The 27,026-nt window shown below is 41.6% G+C and overlaps 1 protein-coding gene and 1 non-coding gene across 2 annotated transcripts; one reads left to right on the top strand and one right to left on the bottom strand.

Moving 5' to 3' along the window:
* Nucleotides 1-846: 846 nt before the first annotated feature.
* elovl6 (ELOVL fatty acid elongase 6) lies at nucleotides 847-17,024 on the bottom strand. The gene is made up of 4 exons (XM_031866965.1): nucleotides 16,763-17,024; nucleotides 3,780-3,911; nucleotides 2,970-3,121; nucleotides 847-2,453 (listed from the first exon to the last, which is right to left on the bottom strand). Exons 1-4 carry the CDS (start codon nucleotides 16,843-16,845, stop codon nucleotides 2,011-2,013), a joined length of 810 nt encoding a protein of 269 aa, XP_031722825.1. The 5' UTR covers nucleotides 16,846-17,024; the 3' UTR covers nucleotides 847-2,010.
* A 2,601-nt stretch (nucleotides 17,025-19,625) lies between these two features.
* Nucleotides 19,626-19,688, top strand: LOC116394161 (U6 spliceosomal RNA). Its single transcript, XR_004213438.1, has one exon. It is a non-coding gene; the product is annotated as a U6 spliceosomal RNA (small nuclear RNA).
* Nucleotides 19,689-27,026: the final 7,338 nt, after the last annotated feature.

Below are 27,026 nucleotides of genomic sequence, written 5' to 3'. Positions count from 1 at the left end.
CAAATTGCGTGTCGATTCATAACATAGACACCGGTAGCCGGAAATGACGTATTTTGTCGTAACTGGAAACGGTTACTTCCGGCTACCATGTTTTGTTTTGTTTAGCTCAAATAAACAATGGTTGGCTTGTCAAAGAAACACATCAGACTGGGATAAACCCTTCCTGTATCTTTATCTAGTATACTACAAATACATGGCATTACTAACATAGTAGGAAGTGGGACATTTTCTTTACTTGAGTAAAGTTTTCACTCTAAGGGGAGTCTCTATTGTAGAATCCAGCCATAATGATGTATTATTAATCACAGGAAAGAATAAAAAAGTGATGTTAGGTTATCAAGTTACCAAAATAGTAAAAAGAAGTTTGTTGAGATTCAACATTTTTTTCACAGATATATTTGGTCTCAATGATGAAGCTTTATTGCACTGTTGCACCTCTAGGGGGAGGTCAGGCACAGTGGATGTGCACACTTTTGAATGCAGGTCCAGCAGCAATTGTAGAGTAGTTAGTTGGTATAGAGCCAAATAGCTCAATTATCATGTAATGTATGCTGTTAATACCTTCCACCAGCAACTTATGTCCAGTGTTTACAAACACTGACTTTAGATACCGAGGTGAAATAACAAAGTGGAATCCTTGATATGCTTAAGAGCTCTCAGCAACTTAACTGTCGTACTGCTACAGAAGACGTTTGACATGCACAGATATCTGGATGAGATAATCACCCTCAGACCTTTCTAATTATTGCTGCCCAACATGGCTTTCCGAGTTCGGCATTAAAAAAGGGTTAGGTATAACAAGATGTTGACGCCGAGACAAAAGAAAATACACACCACAGACACGTGTCACAGTTTGCACTCTTTGTTCATACGTTACATTTTTCAGCAACAATTGTTTTTGACATTGATACAGTGCAAATGCACAATAGCACAACAGACACCATTAAGAATACATAATATTTTTCAAAGTCAATCCAGCAGATTTCGACAATTTGCATGTTTGATTTCTTCTTTTTCTAAACAAATATTTTTGTCCTCCATTTAAGCCTTCAGTGTCTCACATACGAGGTTTCTTCACTGGTAGGGGCCCTTCACCACGGAGATGCATTTGGAAATCAATGGCAAGTCATTTTCCAAGTGTGGTCGGCAACTTCTGCGAGGTCATGACGAGTGATGAAGCAGGGCACTGTCAGCATCCGTTTCCCCATCATGCTCAGGAGCAGAGCGATCATCTGAGGCAGTCCGTCCAATCAGCTTCATTCACACTTTTCTCAACTATACGGCCAATACTGGATACATTTCCATACTGTAAACCGGTGCTGATGTTAAACATGTCCACTTTGTCTTGATATGCATATTATATTAAGAAAGAGATAACCCAAAGACCTGAGAAAATATCGCATTTTGCAATGTAAGACACAGAAGATACAGTGCCATTCACCCCGTCAGTTCACATCCACCACCAACTCTCACCAGTGTCTCAAACGTCTTCTTTGACCAAAACAACAAACACTGACAACAGACAGAAACATATTCAGATGGCTCAAGTTAATGTCGACTCCATCCATCTTCATATGTACCAATTTATTTATTTATTTAATATCAAGTAAACATATGCTTGTGGCAGATGGGATTTTTTTTTGTCCTTTTGTTACATTTTAGGTTATAAAAAAAATTTTCATGATGAATTTTTAAAATAAAAGGGATTTTAAAGGTGGACAAGTCACGATGGCTCTGATCATGGCGGCGCTGCTTCCTCGGCACCCCTTAACGGAGACGCTACGTCCCTTGAGGCATTTTAGATCTGCACATTAGTAGTAATGCTCAAGCACAAACACCAGCCATCCTCTTGACCCTCCCAACCCCCACCCTCACCTCTGAATCACCCGTCTAATATTCCAACAACCCCTCACCGCTAACAGTTTATCTCAAGTCACTGGTCCCTGCTCCTCCATTTCAAACTCCCTTTTTCTTCATTATCTCCCCTCTTCCCATACTCATGGCATTTGTCTACTCACTCTTCTTGGTGACGGCCGAGGCCGATAATTTGGACTTGCCAAAGTAGGCCTCGTAGAAGAACTGGATAAAGAGCACAAAGTAGCTGAGGTACATGAGGGAGGACCACACAATGTTCTGCATGTGGGATGGACACTCCTGGCCCTGCTGCATCCACGAGTACACCAGGTAGTTGACCACGCAGCCCATCAGCATCTGGGTGATCTGGGTCAGCGTGATGAACATGGCGAACTTGCGTGACACTTTGAAGCCGGCCGCCCGCAGGGCGTAATAAGAGTACATGACGGCGTGGACCAAGTAGTTCATTGTCATGAACCATCCGCCGCCGGCCACCATGTCTTTGTAGGAGTACCAGGAGTAGAGTAGCACGGTGATGTGGTGGTACCAGTGGAGGAAGATGAGCTTCTGTTTCCTCAGGACGATGAAGAGTGTGTCGCCTGCAGGCACGGTGGAGGAGGTTTGGTTGTTTAGGAGAACATGTATAGTAAACATACACTTGTTTTAAATGGTTCTACAATGACCAATAGTGGCACTCCTTACTTACTATAAGACCGCTTTGTGCATTTGGTAAAACAGTCGGCAAGTGCATGCCATCTGTTCGGTTACACTTTGGTGCAGTGCAATACGACAGGCCTGCTTGTAATACCTGATGTGCACGTGTTTAGTCTGACATTGGGTTACACTACCACTGGTGACAGAACAGCTGGAATGAATGGATGACTGCGTTATTGTAATTCACTAACATGCCTTTGACATTAGGTAATACCTTAGCTGTCTGAAAGCAGCCTAACTAAAGAGCAGCAGCTTCATGTACGATATTATGACACAATGAAATTCATCCAAACGGAACCTTACTTGGCGGTCTGTTAATTGACTAAAGAACGGTGGTTTTTGGTAAACTATACATTATACACGGACACAGTGAGTAATGCTATAAAAAGGTCTCGACTTACCCAGTTCTGGTGCTTTACTGAGTACGAAGGCGTATGCCCAGAACTTGCTGACAGGCCCGTTGTAGAAGCCCTGGTCACAGACGGACTGTTGGAGCCCTTTCGTCATCAGGATGTGCATCATGTAGCTCCCAGTACGGATGGCACCGAATATACTACAAGGACAAAGAAGATGTGAGAAATTACTGAAGTCGCAAAATGTGTATCATATATTAAAGTAGATGATATGTGAAGTCGATGCCAAATGTGTGTGCAGCTTTAATATTGTGCAAAAATATGCATTTTTGTTTCTCCCCCCCCCCCCGATACAAACCTATCTTTTCAGAATCACTTGTGAACTGAACTGGATTTTTAGTTGTTTGAAATACACCATGACACAATGACTAACGTTACACTCTATGTACTGGATGTGTAAAGAGGTGCTATGGCTCCATAACGTCACATCACCTGCTTCCCTCTGTTGCTGGTAGTATCTGATGTGACAGATGAACTTGGCATTATGGATGGAAAAAAAAAATGCATACTATATAGACAATACACCAACAATGAGAGGCCTCATATTTATATAATCACAAAGTTATTACACATTGTATTTTTACCGTCATAAAGTTAAAAATATAAATAAGAAATGGACACTTTGTGAAAAGTTAAGCTCAAGAAATGTTTGGGAATGTCACGAATGGCTGAAGACACAATGTCATTTAACAAGGAGACAAAATGATGAAACTGTTGGCCTAAATATTTAGGTTTACCCTTTGTGTTTGAAAGTTGATAGTTATTTGGAGCTTTTTAATAATGTTAGTGCTTTCTCACCTGAATACAGCTAGTGTGAGCGACCATAGCACCAGCGGTTTCCTCAACTCAAACTTCTCCCTCTGTTTCATGACATGGCGGCCACCGAGGATAAAGGCAACATAGAGCGCAGCAAAGAGAAAGGACTTCTTCCTGTGAACACAAAAAAAGATCCAAGATTAACCTTTTACTTGACTTCTCATTGCCTTTACCTACATGGCGGCATAATGTGTTGATTATGATTGGTCTTTTTAAGCAATGCATCTGCTTAATATTCATCCAATCACAAGGAAACAAATGTGAAGAGTCAAACAGATGAAATAGTAGAAATGTGACAAAAATAGTGCAAAGCTAAGATATGAAAGAAGACACAAAAATAAGCCCCAGAGCAACGCGACACGTGAGCATCGTGACACACGTGAGCAACAAACGGCAACTAATCAGTTCGTAATTCACCATGAACATTGTGTAACTACACTTTATGCACGTCACAAGATGATGACATCATGCTTTCAAAGGGGGACTTCTCCTTTATGTACTTCACCACTATGGGAGTAGTGAGTGTCACTTGTGCCCAAACCAAAAGTCTGCTTCTCTAACCGCTCGTCTCCCAGCAGCACCAGCATAATAAGTCCAACACACTGTGTTCACAACACAAACAATAGCTGTACTGACTTCATAAGCAATGCCCGAAGTAATGATTCACTGATTTGAGTTCAGCTCCATCAGCCACTCAATGCTTAGCTTTCAGTTTACAGTTATTGCTATTATTCACTTTCATTTCCCAGCGCTCAGAACAATTACACAGCGCAGGTGGTCCGACTTGACTGACTGGATGCTGAGTAGCACCAACAGAGGATTGAGGCACGCTGCCTCATTCTAGAGCAGTTTGTTTTCCAAAACACTGTTTGGTCTATTGGAAAGGGAGAAAAGCAATAGTGTGGAGCAACATTAGCCAAAAAAAGTTGGGGGGAAATAAACTTATGATGCAACGGTTGCAAGTGCCAATGAGAAAGGCAGAGTCCTCAGCGGCCAGAGGTAGAGACATGTGTAACAGTCTGAAAAAACATGTGCAGCTACACCCTAGGCAATAATACCATCAGGTTTGCTCTCAGAGGACTGTGCACAGGCACCAGGAATGAGAGGCATTCTGGGACGTCTGGAACTAACAGCCCTGGGGGTGATGAGTTGCGTAAAACTAGCTCAAGGAGTCAGGTTGTTTTTGTGCTGCTTTCTAGGAGGTTATACAACAAGAACATTAGTCACCGAATAAGAATGTGTTACTCTGTGGAAATTAATTATCATATTGAAAGCATTGTGTCTGGTATTGTATTATACAAAAGTAAAGTTAAACCTCAGGAAAAGAATATGTATTCAAGCTCAACTGACTTTGTAATACATTGTAGTAGCTCTCTGCACAACTCGCACTACAAACATCTCTCACAGAGCCGTGACATACGCAACCTGTTGCAATTTTAATTAAATATTTAATTAAAATTGAACTATAAGCAGTTGTACATTTTAAGAAATGGCATCACTGTTGTTCCTATGTTTCTCCACCGTTCCTCACTAAAAGGAAAACGATGCTCAGACTGTGAAGCTTGAACTACTGCTAACACAACAGCACAAGAAGTACAACAGTGTCAGCTGTTTAACAAAACGGACTTCATTGTTCGTCAGAAAATGAAAGCTGCCACTTTTCTGTTCTTGCAGGAAGCCCACAGACTGATTGAGGCCACCTCCACAGAACAAAGGACAAAGCAGTCCAGTCAAACTCGAAAAGGAGCAGCTCCCACAGAATGACAGCAGGGTTGGACTGCAGAATGACATCACTGTTTCTCAACTGCACACGAAGGAGGGGCGAACAGAGCAACACAGAGCTCACAGCCGCCTACACACTGTGGTGAAGCCGGTTCTACCGGAGAGGAGCAACAGTCTCAGCATTCCACAAGTTTAACGCCGATAGGTCAGATTGATGTACGGCCTGCAGGTGTGATCCTGCAGTATGCGGTGCACTGTTTACGTCTAAAGATGTTCTGCACAGATATGGCATAAGACATTCATTTAGCAATATTTGTGTGTGTGTAGCAAGCAGACCATGTATAATTCCGTCTACAGTAAATTAGTCTCTTTTTTTGTCATCAATGAATTATTTAAAGTGACACCTTGTGTGTTTTGACAGAAGGGATAACATATCCTCTGACAAGTTAAAATGTTAATTATTAAGCGTAAGCAAGACACACACTTGATACATTCACTACTCAGCAGTTTTGCTGCTACAGCTTTGCTTGGTCTGGTATGACGCGTAGCTTATGGGGGCTAATGCTAGCTAATGCTAGCAAACTTTGGATAGTTTGCTGTATGAAAGATATCATTGAGTCTTTTTGCTTGCGTCACTGTTAGTTAAGATATTCAGACTTAGGATTTGCATGCTTTCAACATTTCACCTAATTCTAAATTAAATACTTATTATATTTTAGACATAATAAGAAATTTGAAGACATAAATCAATTGAGCACAACTGAAATTTCACAATTTCCAGGAAAAAGTTCAAAAAATTGATTGTAAAATAATTGCTAGTTGTACCCCGATTGTTAAATCTGACCGGTTTCTCAATATACAACAAAAATTATAGATAAACTCATTGTTTTAATTACATTATAATTAGTTAAGTAACCTTAAGCTCCAACTATCATAACCACAGACACCTTTCTGAACTCTACCTGTTCATAAAAAGTGTAGTCTAAACTGAGCAAGCCTGGCATTCTTGTTATTATTTTTCGAAGATCATGTACCCTCAATACGTCTTTGTTTCTCATGTCTTATCGATGTAATTCTGCATGTACGCCAATACAGGACAAATATGATATCAATATGAAACTTGTCTGCGGCGCTTGACACTGAACCACCAGATCCTCCTCTCCACCCTCGAGGGGATGGGCGTCTCAGGCTCTGCACTCTCCCTGTTTGCATCCTACCTGACAGGTCGATCCTACAAGGTGACATGGAGGGGGGCCGTGTCGGAACCACGCATGCTGACTACGGGGGTTCCGCAAGGCTCAGTGCTGGGCCCCCTTCTCTTCTCGCTCTACACAACATCTCTGGGTTCTATTATTCACTCGCATGACTTCTCTTACCATTGTTATGCCGATGACACCCAGCTGGTCTTGTCATTTCCCCCCGGTGACACTCAAGTGGAGGCACGCATCGCTGCGTGCTTGGCTGACATCTCGAAGTGGATAATGACACAGCACCTCAAGCTCAACCTGGACAAAACCGAGCTACTGTTCATCCCGGGGAAGGGTTGCCCTCACCGAGACCTGACCATCACCATTGACTAGGGTTGTCACGATACCAAAATTATGACTTCGATACGATACCTGCCATAAGTATCATGATACCCGATACTTACGACACCAGAATTCGATACAATACCACAAATACGATACTGGTATATTTATCTATAATAGTAATAAATAAAACATCTGTATGGTTCCCTTTTTTACCAGCTTGTTCCTGCCCAGGCTATATACAATATAAGTATAAATATATATCCGAGAGAAAAAGTATACATACATACATACATACATACATGTGAACATAAACCTATAGACAATGGCATGAATTGTAAGTGGTGGTAGTAGTGCAGTATAACTTATTTATTGTTCATCAGAGTGATCATATTTCCGCTGGCTTTCACACAGCTAGAAGGGAACTCCGTCTCTGTGTTGCTGCTGACTCTGCTGGCATCTGTTTGACTGTCTGTGGGAGTGGGTGAATAAACAATGCTGAAAGGTGCTTTGCCATGTTTGACGTGTTGCCTCCGTTGGTCTGTGTGGCTTTGAAACACGTTTTGCAGACGGGTCTCTGTATGTCAGTGGGCTTTCCTTCACTGTCTGCAATGTAGCCAAAGTACTTCCAGATTTCACTTCTGGCATATTTTTTGAGGCCATGTCTCCCCTGCGAACACTCACTGTGAGTGAGCGCTGCCTGTTGCGTGTGTGAGCACTGGGCAGCCCCACCCCCTTGCAGTCATTGCCTGAAGGCAGCATGACAGGGAGCGGAACAGTGAGTGCGCTCTGATCGCGCGCTATTTTAATAAAGTATCGATACTAAAAATATGCAAAATCGTATCGTTTTTTAACGGACGGGTACCGCGGTACCTTTTTAGTATCAATACACCGTGCAACATTACTCCCCACTGACGTCAGGACAGCGGAGTCGCTGCCCATCTTTCGGCGCAGGCTGAAAACTGACCTCTTCAAGAAGGCCTACCCTTAGCCTTCCACTTAGCATCTATTGTATTCATACTAGCTTATTGCACTTATTGTATTCATATTAGTTTGTGGCACTTATTGCATTCGTTTGTTGGCTCTGGTTTATGCTCTTAGATGCTTGTTTGAAGAAAGGAGATGCACTTATGACTTCTGGTGACTAGTTGTTCTCTCGAAAACCGATGTTGAATACACTTATTGTAAGTCGCTTTGGATAAAAGCGTCTGCTAAATGACTGTAATGTAACGTAATGTAATGAAACATGACCCCAACGGTTGTTGCAACCTGTTGCTTGTTGTGATCCAGCCAGAGCACAAAGGTATGGAGTGGCGTTCCTGTCTCGTACTCCATGTTTCATCATCATCGTGTACAAGTACACTAAGCCAAAGGTTAAGACGTGTACGGCCTACTGCGTTATGTTTAGAAGATGGATTATGCTGTCAGAGAAAATAAGAAAGTGTAAAGAAACCCACGGGCACGGTCAAAGCTGACAAGTTGGTTGAGGGGGGGTGGGGGAGGTACTGCTGTTGTCTTTGCAAAGTGCCAGCTGCAGCCAAGCTATGTCTGCAGCCACAGGAATCTATTTAAGACTTCAGTGTGACTTCACATCATCCCTTCATGCTCCCCGGTGCCTCTGCAGCTACTCCTGACCTTCAGTATTCAGACTCACCCGGGACATTATACTTTCAAAGTAGTTTTCTCTTACTGGAAACAAGTTGCACTTTATATAATAAAAGCCAACAGACAAGCGATACTTTTTGTTTTTAATGATCCAAGGGCCAAGGATGTGAAGTCAGTCATAAGATCTGAAACTTTTTGAAAGGGTGGCTACGAGTTGGATGTGTAGGCAAGCTCTGCTAATAACTCTGTAGCTGGGATTTACAGCATATATTTAGAGAGTCAGGGGCTCAGAAAAAACACCTCCAGATCACTTAGCAAACAACGTCTACAACCCAGCAACTAATAAAGAAGCAAAAACTTCAGATGAAACGACAAGATTTTGAGTTGACACATATGATGGAAGAAGCCCATAACATATTGTACCAATAACCACTTTCAATCACCTAATAAGTGAAAAAAAAAAAAAAAAACACATTGCAACCACCGCTTCTGAACCTGACTTCTGTCCAAACAGGGCAATATATTAGATGTGTGAGGCGAAAGGCTCGACTCGGCTGTTTTGTTAAAGTGGGCCGAGGCAGCACAAATAGAAAAACTACAACATCAGAGCTCTTTTGGGGAGCATCAGCACGGAGCAGTGACAGAATCAGCAGAGACTTCCTGCTCGCTGCGAGGTTACAAACCAGGCCGAGTTCTCCTCCAAATACCAGTGAGCAGCACCGGCTTCATTTCAGAAACGGAGGTGTCCCAGATCCACTGCACAAGTTCTACGTGTTCAGAGTGTTTACATGAATCGGACCTCTATGCAGCAACAGTTTGAGACACTGCAATACATTTAGAAATGTTTTCTGTTGCTACAGAGAATACAGGGTCCAGACATAACTAATGTACCATTTTCACCGGAGTGGTCACAAATCAGATATTCCATACTTAATAAAATATTAGATAATAATAACAACATCAAAAGACCATGATCAATATATGTAACCAGGAAAATAGAGTGCTGCAGGAATGAGTCCTAAAAACTGGTAATGAGGCAATATTTTGTTGTCTCGGGGTTTTGGTTGGAGAACGTTTTGTTCTACGACAATATGTTAGTAAATATACTACACATGAATGTTTAAGCTTTTACGTGTCTTTAAAAAGGTGACTGCTAACAAGTAGCTAAATGAGACTACAAAAGGTCATCACACCAAACGCTAGCCCGCCTTTAGCTTAGCGGTGGTGAGGTGAAGTCATGGGTGGTGCACTTCCTTTATAGCCTAACTTTAGCTTTTTACTTCTGCCGACTTCCTTCACGCTGCAAAAATCATAATAGCGGTTTAATTTGAGAACATTATATCTATATTTAATTTATGTTGAAGTATCATAAACTTGTGGTTGCCACAGTTCTTGTTTTCTGAAATAATCAAATGGAAAAATTGGCTCTTTGTGCAGGAAACCAGTGTGACGTTAACTTCAGGGTTGGCCTACAGAACTATGTCTCTGCAGCATTCCTCCACATGAAAGTAAAATTACAGTATCAGAAAAGCTAGGTAGGTGTGGCATATCTGACATATCTTTCTCCTATGTGTGATTGTTATTACAGGGTGAGATGCTCATTCAGAAAATCTGAGATACCTGAATAAAGATGTTCATATATAAAAAGGAACATAAAATCACAAAGCCAACAAATGAAGAATCTTTTAGGTTGTCTCCTGCGTGTGGCCTGTATAGTACAGTTGGTAATATAAGGCTGTCGGTCGTGTAGCCCCTCCCCTCCCCCACTCACAGTGTTGTATAAAGCTGCTGTATAACCTGCTGTGAAACTTGGATCTGTATTAGCTGTTGCAGGAGATTTCACCGGTTACGTAATCCCGAGTTTGCAGTCTGAGGATGAGTCTGCGTGCCTGTGCATGAGAGCCGGTGTCCAACTGCCTCACCGAAGTGTGTCTTTACAGTGTCACACATGCATATACAAATGCATGAACAACAAAAGTGACACACAAAGTCACTCAGTTTAGTTCGGGGAGGTGTAACTGTATTCCCTGTATCTAAAGCAGAGGAAAGGCAACCAGAGTTGCTGTGCCAAAGTGTAGGCTGAGCAGCAAACCACTGAATAAGACCGAGAGGTGTTGTAAGTCAGACCTACTGCTATTGCAGAAAAATAAATGTCATGCAGGAAGCAGCCGCTTATAATCCAGTTAGGAGCACACCCACCAGGCCCAGTTACTGCAGAGGAACTGAAAATAACCAGGCTGGCGAGATACTATCACACATTGGTTTAGTTCATTCTGCATCTGGAGGCCCACACGAAGGGACAATGCATCTTATCAGGAAAGTGAAGAGTTCTTTAGTTGAGTGGTAATTATATCAGCCTGTTAAGTGCTTAAGACCACCTTGAGTCATGCGTATGTTAAGCAGCCAGACCAATGGATTGTAACGCATAGCACAATCCACGCACCTTGATGGCATCTCTACACTGTCCACTTATTGTATTTAAAATATCTTCTCCAATAAAGCCTACAGAGGCAGTCACAAATGTTTTGCTTCTTTTCAGTGATGGAAGCTTTACCTCAGTCTGTGAGGCTCTGGATCAGACTGCGTCTCTCTGTACACAGCGGACCAATCGCATGGCCGACTAGCACCTAATAATGGCACACATGCACACAGTCGAGCACAAGGCTGACCCAATACAAATTCCTGGAAATGCAGGGGGCAGTAATGCAGTTATGTGACGTATGCAAGGCAGGCAATTCCACTGATTGAAAGTTAATGGAAATAGCGTGCCAAGAAAAGAGTTCAGGGAAGAGCACGACTTCTATCCAATGGGAACAATGCAGGTTTCAAAATCTTTTAATAAATCATGCAAATGCACAGTAGCTCAATGCATATGATATAAAATAGACTGTGCAACTCTTTGTATGCAGCTTTTCCTTGACAGCCTGATGAAATCTGAAAGTGGAACCTGACTTTGTGACACTGCAGGCAGACCTTAATTCTGGAGGAGCCAGCCAGTATCTTCATCTCACCAGTCGTGAGAAGAGGAGCAGCCGAGCAGGCATCCAGCCCGGGGTGGACTCTGGGTGAACGTGGTCACAAATGATCAGCATCATAATGCGTTGCTCTCATTAAAATGGCAGCAGAATGCAGAAACAAGACCTTGACAATGTAACTGTATGAACATACAGACACTGGGAAATAATCATTCCTCTTCTTCATTTAGCAAAATAATGAATGTTGTTTGTTTTCATTTGATTTAGCAGAGTAAAAAAATCTCTTGGTAATTTGTTTTGTAAGCTTTGCATTAGATTCAGGAAATAGGAAATAACATAAAACAAACAGATATCAGGTTACTGTGGATATGAAATATGACCCAATTCTTGCTTCCCCAGTTTGACACCTGACAAATAACAACAAACATTTTTAATTGGCTTCTAATTAACTATAAAAAAAGCTCTGCTACATCTTCTGCAAAAAATATATTCAACTAAATATTGAACAAGAGAAGGAAGGAAACAAGCTACGTCATGCCTGCTGAAATGATACCCTGATGCCAGATTCAAGACGGGTTTATATCTACTGGTCCGATCAATCCAGCAGCCGGGCTCAAATGCTCTGGAACAATAGGCCGGACTAATCTTAGACTCAATAAGTAACATGAGACTTGTAAAGGAAGAGACGTATCTCTCTCAACTCATCAAGTGCCATCGGAACCTGAACTTCCAAGATGAGCTGCGATGCTTCTGACCAACATTGCCACATTCCTCCGCTGAGTCATACGGACAGAATACACAGAACGGAGCACGAGAAAGATCTCATTGTTCATTCTCACTGCAGCACTCTGAGGCTCTGCATCCCTTCTTATGTGTCCAGGACTAAACCACCGGAGATCCATCAAAAGTACGGAGATCCATGGAGATGCTATCTACCCTTAGAGCCTTTTCAAACGCAGAGAACGCAGACTCCAAGCAACCTGCACGGTAATAAAAAATGAAGACGTCTGTGGGAGCACACAGTGAGTCAGCAGATTAAAGATGTCTTTTGGATGCTTATGCCACACTGCAAAGCAATCTCAATACATAACAGGCCGCTTTTAAACTGCAGCAGATTTTGCCACCACACAGAATCACAACAAATAAGAGAAAAATACAAAATGCAATCACTCTGATTGCCATACATGATCCTCAATAGTATATAACATAAGAGTCTGATATTGGATCATTTTCATTGGATTATTGTCCCATTTGTATCACCACGCCAAACAGTGAGCAATCAATCTGTTAAATGATCTGCTATGAATACTACGCAGTCAAGCCGCTGAGCTTCTGATGCCAGATGTTTGAGCTCTAATGGCTGCAGTCCAAATATTATCAAGGAAGTGGGCTCGGAGCACTGCCAAAGTGATATTTGTCACCAGTACAACTTGAAAAATGACAGAGAAACATTTACATGTTAGGTGCTTTTCTTTTAGATATTTAACACCCTGTATTTAGAAAAATGGTGAGAGCTATAAAACTATAGTACAGAAAATCACACATGGAAATTCAGATCCTACTAATGAAGCACAATGTGTGGAAGTTAAACACAAGTAAATGCATGCAATCCGGTGGACTTGGACAGAACGTGTGCAAGCGAAATGACAAAGGATTTTGGGATATTGTTTTTTTGTAAAGCGTGAGGAGCAAGTAGATATCACCCAGCTGACACGCCAGGTTCCATCCCAAATGTACCCGACTTCCCTTTGCACTTCTTCAGGTCCCAGGTGCTAAGTGAAGCCGCTGACACTCCTAATAACAAGAAAGCATTGACGTAGCAATATCTTTGCCGAGGCGACCGCGTTATTGGGTCTACGCAATCAGATCTTCCAGCAAGTTTATTAGCATTGCTGATGAATTTGAGTTGGCTGCCCCATATTTTCACGAGCAACGTCAAGTTTGACAAACCGTGTCACCTCTACCACGTCGTTCATGCAGTGAAAATAACATAGAGCTCCTACACCATCTCTCGTGTGTTTGTGGTACTTTTACACTGTTGGTTATAGGACGGAAAGAAGATGGCGGTCATGTTGTCGCTAAAAACAGCAGCATCTAGGTCCATGTCTGCTCCTTCCTCTTCCTCTGACAACTGGCTGCTTAATCATGCTAACTTCACAATGCTGAGCTGTCTGCTGCCAGTATCAAGAGAACACATCAGATCAGTGTACCAGTCTCCATTCATCCCTGCAGAACAATGATGCACAGTATATAGATACAGTGTCTTAAGATGTCTCACCATCTCTGTTTCTAAAAGCATGTGCTACTTAGCTTAGCTAAGGACAAAAAACAAAAGTGACAGCACCTCAGGCTAGAGTTAAGAAGTTTGATTCATCAACACAATAATATGGATTTCTTCCAAACAAAGGACAACATGATTGCTGGCTCATTTAACAGCTCAAATTATAAATATGAAAGACATCGATATCAGCTTGAGCGTAGTAATTGTTGTAGTCTGCAGCTTATTTCAGCTACCTGCCCTTCTGGCTCTGATGCTAATGCTAAAATGGATAATCTACCCAAATCAGCCACTGGTTGTCTTGTGTCATCACCAGGGCTGAACAACCGTTTCATCAACACTGAGATGAGCATGTACAACAGAATGCATCGCACTGAAATCATATTGAGTCCAAACTGTCACATTATGTTAAAACTGCTGGTCAGAAACTAGTCATCACCACGACATCACTAGTCCTGAATAGACACAGTCTAGTGTATCTGAATATTTGCTGATCTAATCACTATTTTAAGTGCACAAATAAATGATTTATCATCATCATTTATCAAGACAGGTAACACACCTGATTGTATTGCAACAGTAGTTCAGACCTACTGAACTTTGACCCACATCAGTGCAAATGTGCGCAAACGGGATGGACAGGAGTTAACACTCAATTGGCACCATCAATAAAATATATCAAATAAATATATATGTTGCCATTTATTACAAAAGACTGTTTTTTCCAGCCTAAATCTGCTGAAAATAGGTGTATATATTTATTTTGCTTTTCATATTCAAATAATATAACAAACGTTGAGCCAGAACTGGAATGCTTGGACATAAATCTGAAACAATTACATATGAACACACGGCCCTCGTGCTGCGCAACCCTTTGTCAGCCACAAACTAATACAATTGGAATTTGCACTTGGCTTTGTTGACGTTATTTCCAGATGATAGTAGATGTTTGATGAAGGAGCCTCACCCCAAGCTAAATTAATTCATTGATTTGTGGTGTGGAAGTCTGATTTAAGTGACTGCATGGTGAAAAAGCATAGCGGTTGGTTTGCAAGTGAACTAACCGTCGTATAAACAGCTTCCTTTTTGTCTATTTTACACGACGCTTGCCTTCAACCTAGCTTACTCTTTTCTCTCTCCATCTCACCCTGAAGTCATGAAAACATGCCACATTTACTCGCTCGCTCCTTGAACATTTTGAATGAAAACAAACAAGCCATCAAATCCCATTTCCTGCGGTTGCCGCCTCCATCGGCCATGTGCACCGGCCCAGCCTGACATCCTCCACTACAGGAGCAGCGCAGAGAAGTCAGCACAGATCAGCTGCAACGCCATTGGCTAATTCTCTGTCAGTCGACATCAGAAGATTAACGTGATAGGTCGGTTGTCAGTACCAGGGTATGGACAGCTCCTACATACTGCTCCCATGTGTTCTCTCTCTCTCTCTCTCTCTCTCACACACATACACACCAACACAGATTTCACTTCAATGAAAAAGAACAAAACTGCTGTAAGACTTGCTCTACTTAATCAAAATGTATTTAAATGTTGAATGTCTATGTGGCTCTTCCTACAGGCAGTTCAAGCAGAATGACAGAAGAAGCCAGATGAATGGCTCCTGCTCACCATTCTCCACGAACCCAGTGCCACTGAATGCTTAATGAAGCCTATGCAAACTTAACGCATGACTCACTTTGGTCTGGCTTAGAACCACTTCTCGGCTCAAACTGGCACGGACAATAATGACCCTTCAGTGAGTTCATGCGGACGATGGTTGGATGGACCAGCACATGACCTAAATCCATCGATGTGCACAAATCTCAAAGCCATGTTTACTTAATTCCAGTTAGCCACAGTGAAATATCAGTCCAGGGTAAAGTTGGCTGGCAGACGCTGCCCGGGGCAAACATGACCCTGTACAAGAAATAGTTTTAATTTTAAGTCACAGTCCTCTTTCATTACAAGGTTTCATGAAATAAGCTACTCTGTTGGAGCTCATTTAGTAATGAATCAGTGATAAGTTATTCATTTTATGATTGTTTTGTTGCTTCAGTTTTTCTTTGTTTCATTATAAATAGAATATCTTTAGGTTTTGGAGAAAACTAGCTGTTTGAGGACTTTACATTGGACTCTGGGAGCTTGTCATGGCCATTATTCTCTTTTATCCAGACATATTTATATGTAGTCTAACAGATGGCTCAGTCCATAACATATTCATGCAGAGATTAGAACTTAAATTGCTCAGAATAGTTCTGAGGGACCTCAAAATAACATGCAGTAACTTTTAATTTTTCTGTGACATCTGTACAGTAGCCTTTCTTTCTGAAAATAAGAACCATTGGATGAATGAGGGACTGGTGTGTCTAACTGGATGAGGCAGCTGGAGCCATGCATGGCCTTTACAATAGTATCGCGGTAACTCGTGGCCCGGAGAATAAATCACGGGAAATCAAGGACAAATGCTCGACCGTTAAAAAGACGCACAATGCAAACAGACGAGTGTGCCATTTAAGCATCCAATTAGTTCGGACAGGCTTGACGCGTGATGTGGCAAGAGCATCGCACTCGCACGCGGCTTAAGGCCCTCCTGCGTGAATTTGTCCATTTCACGAGGCACAAGCAGCAATTTGCGGATGATGACAGAGAGAGACAGAGAGAGAGAGAGAGAGAGAGAGAGAGAGAGCCCGATATAATAGGGACGCGGCGAGGTTCTTTTAATCCCTGATACATGTGCACGGTTACAGCCTTTCAATGCACATTCTGCTCGTACACACGCACGCGCTGAATTTGCAGAAATGTGGGATTTTAAAAAACCAAAACGAGGCGCTATAACATTACATCGCGGTGCAGTCTTACCAGTTCTCCTGCATCCATCGGATGGCTTCGTCCTCGTTGAACTGTCTCTCGAACTCGTACTCTTGCAGAGCGAGCACCGACATGCTGGCAGCGTTGTGTTTCTTTCCACGCCGCTGAAAACAAGACGGAACTCCGGGCGAGGGGTGGGGGTTCTGTTTTTTAGCTGTAGTCTGTTTCCACGCAGCCCTTGTCTCGCATCGCTCGCGCTGCTGCTGTCTGAACCTCAGTGTTGTGCGCGAGCAGCCTAGCCAGTCGCGGCACCTTCCTCCTCTACTGGCTAAAAGGGAGCCTACGCCCTCTTCCTCTGGAAGGTGGACTCAAGGTCCTAACGCCGCCCCATATTTGTTCTCCTCTGTCATCATAGTGCTTTTGAAATTCTGTTCAAGTGACTCACAGTATTCAAGTCACTTCAAGTTGAAAAATGAATACCGACGAATGATATGTAGAAATGCAAAGACAAAGTTATCAGTAGATAATCTGACTATAAAATGATATCATTCAGTTCACATAATTTCCGTTCAAAGCAATCAGGAAATCAAACTAAGGCTGCCTGTAACTAATGATTGTTTCCCCTTAAATAATCTATTAATCTTAAAAACCTATAAAATGTCAGACAGTTGTGAAGAAAATCGATCTTTTTCTTCTTAACTCCCAATTTGACACATTAGAAAACCAAAAAAATATTCACATTTTGATTTTCCAATACCCTCTTACTCAACTAACTGATTATTGTCAGCTCTATTTAAATCTGTAAAAATAATTCTATTTCAATATAGCAGTGGTGAAGAAGTGTTCAGATCCTTTAGAGTAGCCGACTCCTTTAAAAGTCCTGGTTCAAATGCAAAATGTACTTTAAGTATCCAAAGTACTTATGCAGGAAAAAGGATCTGTCTGATCTTTTTTTATTGGATATCATGGCATTGATTATTATTAAAACAGAAGCATTCATATAGCAGCATTCTTTCATGATTTGTTCAACCCATTAATGCCTCCAAAATAGAGTTTTTCAGAAAAAGATGAGAGGTTTACAGTATAAGTCAGTTTTGAATTACGAGCTTTGCCACTTTGTTGCACAATCATTAACTTATTCTCAATCTTTATAATGAGTGTTGTAATCACTGCTTTATCAACCACTACAGGAGCTGTTTCGAGACAAATAGGTGTGGTGAGCCCTTTTGGCACAGCCAGATTGAACTTTCACACAGAAACTGACTACAGGGCTGCAGGCGAACATACACATCCATACTTGTAGCCAACACTATGATGGTTTTTCCAGATTTGTTTGCATGTTGCACAATTTCCCCACTGATATGCAGACTGACCTCTGGCAGACTTACCTTTGGATGGTGGGTTGATGATATCTTCTGATGATATTGCAGCTTGACTTGGTTTTAAGCACATTCACCAACGATCTCATACACAAACACTGGGTCAAAAATCCACAGATTCAAACATGGAGAAACATTCTTGTGACATTCCCTTCGGATAGGTAACCTCATCATCAGCATAACCATTGTACAAATCATCTGATAAAATATTTGACCACATTGAAAGTTGACATCTATAAGAACTTGTGAATTTTGGCAAGTATGTGAGAACCACAATACTGAGGCAAGCTTTTGACATGTTTTCTCTCAGGAAAAACTCGGCGAGTCAAAGTTTCCAGTTCAACCGGTCAACCGTGTTCTTTGTTAGCTCCTCAGAGCAGAGCATCAGCTCAGCAACAAATCACCTTTGCACTTACATCTGAAAGTGGATCACCAAATCACCACAACACCCACAGTCTATTTGCAGTAGGAAGACTATACAACAAAGTGTCAAATACATTAATTAACATTGCAGAAAAATGCATCAGGACCAATGCCAGTAAACCTGTTGCCGGTATACAAGCATTACCTGTTTTGCCTTTTTTTTTTTGATGTAATGGAACCCAAAATCTTGTCGCATCGGCGCATGTGTGTTCACTGAACACACATTTATTTCATCATTGGACATTGGTTGAAAATCAAAGAGAGACTGGTTGGCAAGTGTTCAGGGGAAGTTAACCGGCAAATGAGTGTTTTCAGATACTGAGGAAAGAAACCGGGAGACTTTAAACATGTTTGATGCAGCATTTCTGTAATATGTTACAAATTAATTCAATAAAATAGGGAATGGGCTGTGTAGTGCTGTAATGTTGAGGTTGGTGGTTCACATATGATTGAAGATGTAAACATTTTGAATCATTATATGTTTTCAGAATCTGCTATATTATCTAATTGTTATTTAGCCTAATTGTAATTGCTCACATGCATGTGGAAAATATGGCAAGTCAGTAAAAAAGGTAGCTGATTTATTTATTGGCCAGTTTTCATAATTTATAGGAATCTATAAAAATACATAATTGGTTTTGTGATATTATCAATTGTTAAAAGAGTTAGTAGAGTCAGTTAATTGAAATGTTATATAAAAAAGTGTAGCCTATACCTTCACAATTAGGCAGTAACAGACATATTGAATAGACTGAAATGGTTGATAATGGTGTCTTGCTTTAAAACGTCTCCAGCAAGTAAGAGTCCCTCTGAGGCAATCTGTCCCACATAAACCTGAAGAACCAGAATGAGGGAAAAGGGAAACCTGTTTGGTTTCAGTTCTTTAACTTGTAAATAGTTATCTACAAAACCTTTCAGAAGCATTTGAACAAATTTGGTTCTAGGCCTGTCAGGAAATCATGAATCCTGAACCCACCCTATATAATCAAATATTCTTTTTTTTTTTACTTTATTCTTTGAATCTTTACTGTTATGTTGTTAGTGGCACGTCCACATAAATACAAAATAACCCCCAAACACCACTAACAGCAATGCAAGGCCGTGGTAAAGTGGTGCTTGCTAAGGCAGCACATCTAATAAATTGGAATCGATACAGAGAAGATTAGCATGGCCCCATGCTAAAGTGGTTTAGTGTGAACATTCTCCACCTGCAGCAGCTCGTAATTAACGCACCCTTCCGCAGCATGGCGGTCTATTTAAACTGGCAGTGCCCTCGCCCTCTGTTTGGTCCGCAGAGATGCTCTTGAAGATAACTCCGCTGAAACATGTCTGCAGACTTTAGCTGTTAACGCTGCTGCTCATTGTGCAAGCTCGCCTGCGAAAAACGCTGCTAACGTCGCGTCAGAATGACTTTGCGGAGGAAATAAACGAAACATGTGTGTTTTGGGCGCTATCAGTCGTTGCTCTTGGTGTCTTTCCAAACTCAGACGACCAGCTGCGGCCTGTACACGCGCTGCAAGCTGGAGTTCACCGTCCTGCTTTGAAACCACACTGAAACCCTTCTCACGTCACCAAGTAAGTCCTTGCTGCGCGTGCTTCCGTCCATGTTGTGACTTGGTGTCTCTGTGCAGTTGGCTTGTATGTGCATCATTAAGCAGTGGGGTAGCTGATGCTGCTAGTCGTTTCTGCTTGTGCTCGCTGTCTTGCAGGTTGCTAGCTGTTTGCACGTTTTCTGCTCTGCTGCTGTCTTCCATGTGCAATATTTGCTTTAAGTGTTAATTGTGCATTATGGTGCCTTGCTGTTGATTTACATTGTGGTCAAAAACGACTCATGTTCGAGCATCACTATTGCTGTTGTTGGAGTGACAGTGGAGTGGAGTGTGTGTTTTGGGCTGAATTGGATACATTATTACCTTCTGAAGAAAGTTAGAATTGTTTTGTAGGTTAACTGTTGGCTCACTGTAAACCCTGTGCAGGGGGTGTACATGTAGTTGCCAATAAGGAATATCTAGGTAAAACTAATGCAGCATGATACAACAGTCCTGCAAATACTTATCACAAAGGTTACAATGTTCATGTTTTAGTTGATTCAACTGTACAATCATTTTGAAACATTTGAAATAGCTCAGCTCTAATGTAACGGGTTGTTTGTCATCCTCATCATAAACATCTTGTGCTGCTGCTACACTCTGATTCAATGGTGGTGTTCACCTACTGCTGATTATTAATGCTATGTGGTGTTTTTAGACTGTCTGCTGCAATTAAGAATGATTTTTAATATGAATGCAAGTGAGCTGCCATGTCATGCTGCTTTTTTTTTTTTTTTGGGCGGCAGGAGTTCATTACAGTTTCCTCTGTGGGGAGCTATAGGCATCGCAGGCCCTGATGAGGTCAGAGCCTGGATGGACTCTGCATTCACATAAATAAATCTGCTCCACCTGAGCCGGCCGACTGAACTGCACTTATGTTCCGGCACCTTTTTTCACTCTTCTCCCCTGTTACCTAATTACACCTTCCAAAAACGCCCAGCTTTTTCGATTTCCTCATGGTGTCATTACTTTCCCACAAGTCTCTTTGAGTGTAATTCTGCTGCAGGAGTGAAAGGTGTGACCCATCGCCTAAACGTATCATCCTAACATCACCAAGTGGAGAATCCGCCGCTGATGCCGGGTGTACCACAGCAGCCGCTGGGATTTCATCATCCCAGTTCGTTCTCTCCACAACAAAGAAAGTGTTGTTGTTGGAGAAGCTTACAGGTTGTGTAAATGTATCTGTGTCTCCATACTTGTTATCTCTGTGGGTTAGTGGGCGCACCTGTGTGGATTTGACCTCGGGGGTTAAGTTTGGCATGTCAGGCATCTGGAGCGCTGTGTTGCACAGAACAGGAAGTTCATGAAGTCATGAGCTGTGTCCTTCTGAAATCCGGTAAAGTCACACTGTGTGTGTGTGTGTGTGTTAGGATTTAAGATTATTATCAGCACTGGTTTCAAGGGGAGATGCGTTAAAGGCAGAACATCTTAAGTATCTATTTTGCTTTTGCTCTTGTTGTTTGAATAATAATATTAATATGCTTGCTCCTCTTCTTTGCAAATTAAATCAAAATGTTCCCTTTTTTTAGAAGGTAGATTTACTAGATTGACTTCTTTTATACATTTTTGTAATAAAAGCACAAACCATAAACAGAGCATGTACTGTTGAGCTTGTTCGACTGTATTGTTTCACAAGTCAGTTAACGAGCTCATTTTAAAGCAATAGAAAGCTAAGTCATCGCCATATGGTAGCCAGTGGGGTTAACGAGATTGCATTTCGTCCAAAGCGTTCGGCCACTGTGGCCCCTTACACAGACTGTTCACCTGCTCGAACGTGATTGGTCAATAGTATACAAACTAGAAACAGAAACCCTGTAGGCCAAAATCTTTTCCATTGCATGTGTTCCATGTCCGCATATGACTGAGGAATCTGTTGAAAGAGAATCAGACAATTCATTTTTGCTGCTCCACTTTTGTTAAAATAGACCGGTTTGTTTGACTGAATCCTGGTTCTTCCAAAAATGATTCATGTCGAAAATGTGAATGTATCACTTTTTTAGCAAATAAACTTGTAATATTTAAACTAACAGGGCTATGGATGTTGAATGCAAGACAGTGAGACAGACAAAAAGAGCATAAGACAAAATGCAGAGACGGTGAGACTGCTGCAGAGGATCAAAAATCACTGATTTGTACTCCTTTTTTGGGACTTGGATCCTGACAGATGTTAGTTTGTTGTGAGGGATTCTTCACTGTTCACACAATTGAAAACCTCTTTAGACCATGGCGTCATCATCACAGAAGAGCAGAGACCGTAATCACAGTTACTCATAACCCGTCACCATGAACTGACCTCTTGGCTGTGCTGTACGTTGTACTGCTGCACGTTGCTGATGTTTATCTGTGTAGAAATGCAGTTCGAGGCATGGATCTCCTCTTTTTAATGGAATGCGTTGTCTACTAGTGTTTGCCTCCAAAGGAAGAGAACTGGTGACCGCCTCCCAGGTAGAGTCATACATCAGCGTGAAGAACACTCCCTCCTCATATCCCCGACCTGTGCCTTTTCGTAGAATCAGCACTTTCTAACATAACACCTTGTTACTGTTTTTGCTCCGTGTGCTTTAAATACGCCGTGTCCTTGAGGCACAAAGTTTAACACATTTCCTCGGCCATCTGGACGCACGGAGGTGCTCACGGAGGTGTTATACTGCATATAACAGTGCTACTTTGTAAGGGCAGATGCAGCATGTAAAAGTAAAAAGAGAAATGTCACGACTTGAGCAACTTTTTCAAATATTTTCACAAATGTCGACTTTCGGTTTGGGGGGGGGGGGGTCAAAGGTCACTGTGACCTCAATTTGTTTTGCGGTAGCACAAGAATTACTATGACACTTGTGACAATGACATGTTTGAACAACAAAAGTCATGTGTTGGATCTTTGGCCAGGAGTAAACCTGTTGTGGTGACAGCCGTCTAAGCCGCATGCAACCCTGCGGGTGAAGGACAAGGGCCTGACGCACAAACAAATAAAAGAAAACAGACTCAATAGTTTCACCAGCTGTGTAGTCCAATGCAGTCTAATGCAGTCCAATGCAGTCTAATGCAGTCCAATGCAGTCTAATGCAGTCTAATGCAGTCCAATGCAGTCCAATGCAGTCTAATGCAGTCCAATGCAACAGCCCTGCAGAGTTTGTGATGCAAGTTTTTTGTTGATACTGGTCAGGAAGCCGTTTACTTAACATGTACATTTTTTAGGGATGCTTTTGGTATTTGTGTTGAAGTGGATTGTGTTAAGGTGTATCTACACTTTATTGTATCTAGGTTTTGCCCCCTCCCAAAGCTTATGTATACAATGTGGGGTTAAAATAACATGAACATGTTTATAATATTCCTGTCTGGCACAGCAACAGTCTGCTGTTTGTTTTTTAATGGATATCTTTCTGAGAGAACGATCCAGTCAAACTGGCCTCAGTGGAGTACATGGAGGCTCCATATTCTCCAGCATGCTGCCATCTAGTGGTTCTCAGGGTAACCTTCAACCTAGAACATCTATTTTCTTATCCCGGCCCCAACAAATTGGATTCATAATGTATGGCTTACATTACATGCTGTTTATATCATATCTGGGGCTGTGGACGAGACCTTGCAGTAAATCTATTCCGTAATATCTCCCAGTCCTCTGTGTGACATTGCCAATAAGATGGAGAATTGGTGATATGATGTATGAGTGGCCAAGGTGAATGTATTGTTTTTAAACCAAAAGGGCACCAGCTGCAGTCACAGAGTGGTGGCGTGGAAAGTGGAAATCTGACCTATTGGTTTAGAGCAGATAACAACATATTCCCCCTGACCTTTCCGCTTCATTACCCGCCATGATGCCTCATAAATTGAGGAGAATACAGTGCCGGGGTTTTTGTTTTACTCCCATTTTTTACCCCACTTGATGTTTGAGTCGGATTGTCAGGTTGACTTTGTTTGTGTTGAGTGCGTTTTGTGACCTTGTAGATCTGTTAAATTACCATAATGTCAAAAACAGACATACCGGTATGCAATAATACCCTAAAGTAAACAATAAGGGTCCTATAATAAAGCATTTGAATAATTAAAATATATTAATGATTTAAGTCTTAAATATTTTGATTGAAATAAGCATTAATTACCAAACTATGAAGTGAGAATGTGGAACAGAAACACTGAAGGAATATCATATTGTTTCTATCAGAAACACAACTGTTGAGCGGTGAGTTCAGACAAAAGGAGGCAAACTGCTCTTTTAATATATTTAATTATATCTGGCGCCCTCTGCTGGTTCGTGGACTGTCCCACATAAACTGCACGCCTGAATGAATGAGAGCTTGGCAGCTGACATTGCACTGATTAACCAAGGACAAATCATGACGAAGAAAAGACTGAAAAGTTGTAATTTTCATACTTTATTGATGGAGTCATCTCTAAATCTCTTGGAGAAATGGTTACATAAAACAGCCTTGAGCCTCTCATAACTGTTTATAATAACTAAAAAGAATGATACAAAACGTATATTGATAGTTGAAATAGGGACAGTTTCTTGCAAATGATCTATAGCGACATCGAAAACGGAATAAGAAACTGAAAGTGTTTCTATACTATCAAAATAGCCTTTAATATTACACATCATATTATTATAAAGGCCCAATATGGGAACTGATGATGTACGCCAAACAAATACCTCTCACTAGTCAACGTCTGTGATCCTGTTACTAATGCTGAATAATCATTGCATACATTAAAAGCACTATAGTTTGATAAAATGCAAATAATATAATTGTGAAACCCACAGGCTGTAGGTCAAAGGTCTCGGGTTCAGAAGATACATCTGATGGCTTGTGAGATGATGAACAGAATAGGAGAGCATTAACAAAAGCATATATTTCTGTAACAAAAAACAATGGTTCATTTTTCTGAATATCCCTAATGTTTGTTTTTGTTCCGCTGTGAATTACCGGTTTAGTTAAGTTGAATTACTCACCACCGGTAGACGTGAACTGTCTGTAAAGAGGGGTCATGAGTAAACCTTCTGCTGTAGGAAGCTAAATATGAGAAAGGCAAAAAGTATGCAAAGTTGAACTTCACCACTGAAATCCCCTTAGGACTTTTAAAGAAACATCATTTTTGAGCAGGCGATGGCATTGCACAGAAATAAGCAAACCGCATTAGACCTCACAGCAGCATACCGCATACTGTATAGATGACATCGACAACAACAAATAAGAGCAGTCCATGCCTATAACTGACGGAGGATCAATCTGAGCCAACATAACATCTCCTGCAGAGATCTAAATCTGTAGCTGTGGTCTACAAGATGCTGCTGCTGCAACCATTCATCTTTCAGCCAATCCCGACTGTGGGTGTGTACATGCATATGTGTGTGTAGGTTTTATCTATCTATCTATCTATCTATCTATCTATCTATCTATCTCTATCTCTCTCTCTCTCGATAGATAGATAGATAGATAGATAGATAGATATAGAGTCTTCCGTTTCATTAATAATGGTATATGGTGACGCCTTCCAGCAGGGATTACCACACCGTGCGCTTTGGCTCTCCCACCGTGCGCAGTAATGAAGGAGAGCTGTGGAGACTGGAGGCGCAGGCGGCGGGGTCGCTTTCCACCAGAGTTTACACGGCATATGACAAATCTGGACGTGACTATTTTACCAGAGATTAAAACTGTCTGAGAGAGAGAGAGAGAGAGAGAGGGCTCGTATGCTTTATGCACTTGTTCCATCAACCTGCTGCTTGTGCAGTTTAACACAAGATCGCTGGCTAACGGTCCAGGAAATCAAAGGAATGCAATGGGGGGGAAAAAAGAAAATAGGATTTTTCCTCAGGTGTCACATCTGTGCAGTGGTTCAACCAGAGGGCACTTGGAGATTGCAAAACCTGCACCCAAGATGAACAAATGAATTGCGACACTCGTACGCTCAATATTTGGAACTCAAATCTTCATCAATTTCATAGTTTTATCGAACAAAAGACAGAACAAAACAAAAGGATACCGTGAGGTTGGAAATTTGAGATGTGGATCACCGCTAAAGTCGTTTCTTGTCTCAGGGCCTGTTGGTCCACATAACGTCATAGGAATACATAGCAAGACAACAGAACAGTGGTACACAACACCTTATGTTAATAACATGATGAGAATTATCAGGATATCATTTTTTCGTAGCCACACAGTTTGGATATCGCTTTGACAGGTACACTATAAGTCAATAATTGTATATAGGATTTGGTTATCATGGGGTTTCTGATGAATAACTCCTCATAATGAAAGATGTAATCGATGGCAAACCTCAGATTTATCCAATTTAAAATCACCGTTCATCATCATCATTGCAGCATAAGTATTGGGTTTGATAGAAGACATGTGGGACGTTGCTTTTAACTTACTTTGATGTGTAACAGGTGATGTATTGTCTAGCAGAACGCCTGCTGATAAGCGGATGGCACTTAACCTAGGAATCCCACTGTGTGTAACCTCCATTTTAAAGGAATAATCTGCCAGGTTCTTGTTTTTTTCGTTTTGGTGACATCTTTGATGCAAACTGATTATTACTGTTGTGGTTTTGGACTTAATCTCCCCAGAGATCCGCCGGCAAGCAAACAGTGAGTCAACAGTGAGTTTCCTTGGATTTTCTGCGGTTGCAGTTTGAGCTGCTGTAGGTGGCATTCTTTCTTTTTCTTCTGTTCAGACACGGTGGCTATAGTGCTAAGTCATGCTATCTGCCCGGCTGTGCTTCGGTTTATTCTAAACCATTTGAAAACATGAACAAAAAAAAAGTAGAACATGTAGTCTGTTCTATAGGTTGAACAGTCATTGTGCTACAGTGTTAGATTGTGGTGACGCTTTGTGAAAATGTTCCATATTACCTTTAACTTTAGATTCCAGCGGCTCCACAACCCCCCCCCCCCCACCCCCCCCCCCCCCCCCCCCCCCCCCCCCC

Source organism: Anarrhichthys ocellatus, unplaced genomic scaffold (genome assembly GCF_004355925.1).
Source record: "Anarrhichthys ocellatus isolate YVR2014 unplaced genomic scaffold, GSC_Weel_1.0 scaffold37, whole genome shotgun sequence".
NCBI lineage: Eukaryota > Metazoa > Chordata > Actinopteri > Perciformes > Anarhichadidae > Anarrhichthys > Anarrhichthys ocellatus.
The sequence above is the reverse complement of the archived record's forward strand: the minus strand, read 5'-3'. Positions and strand labels throughout refer to the sequence as shown.

Excerpts from the sequence above, each read along its gene's own strand:
- elovl6 (XM_031866965.1), bottom strand. The coding sequence starts at position 16,845 with ATGTCGGTGCTCGCTCTGCAAGAGTACGAGTTCGAGAGACAGTTCAAC. Across the intron at positions 3,122-3,779 it reads CTCACACTAGCTGTATTCAG|TATATTCGGTGCCATCCGTA; the intron begins GTGAGAAAGCAC and ends TTGTCCTTGTAG. Across the intron at positions 2,454-2,969 it reads CAGTAAAGCACCAGAACTGG|GCGACACACTCTTCATCGTC; the intron begins GTAAGTCGAGAC and ends CCGTGCCTGCAG.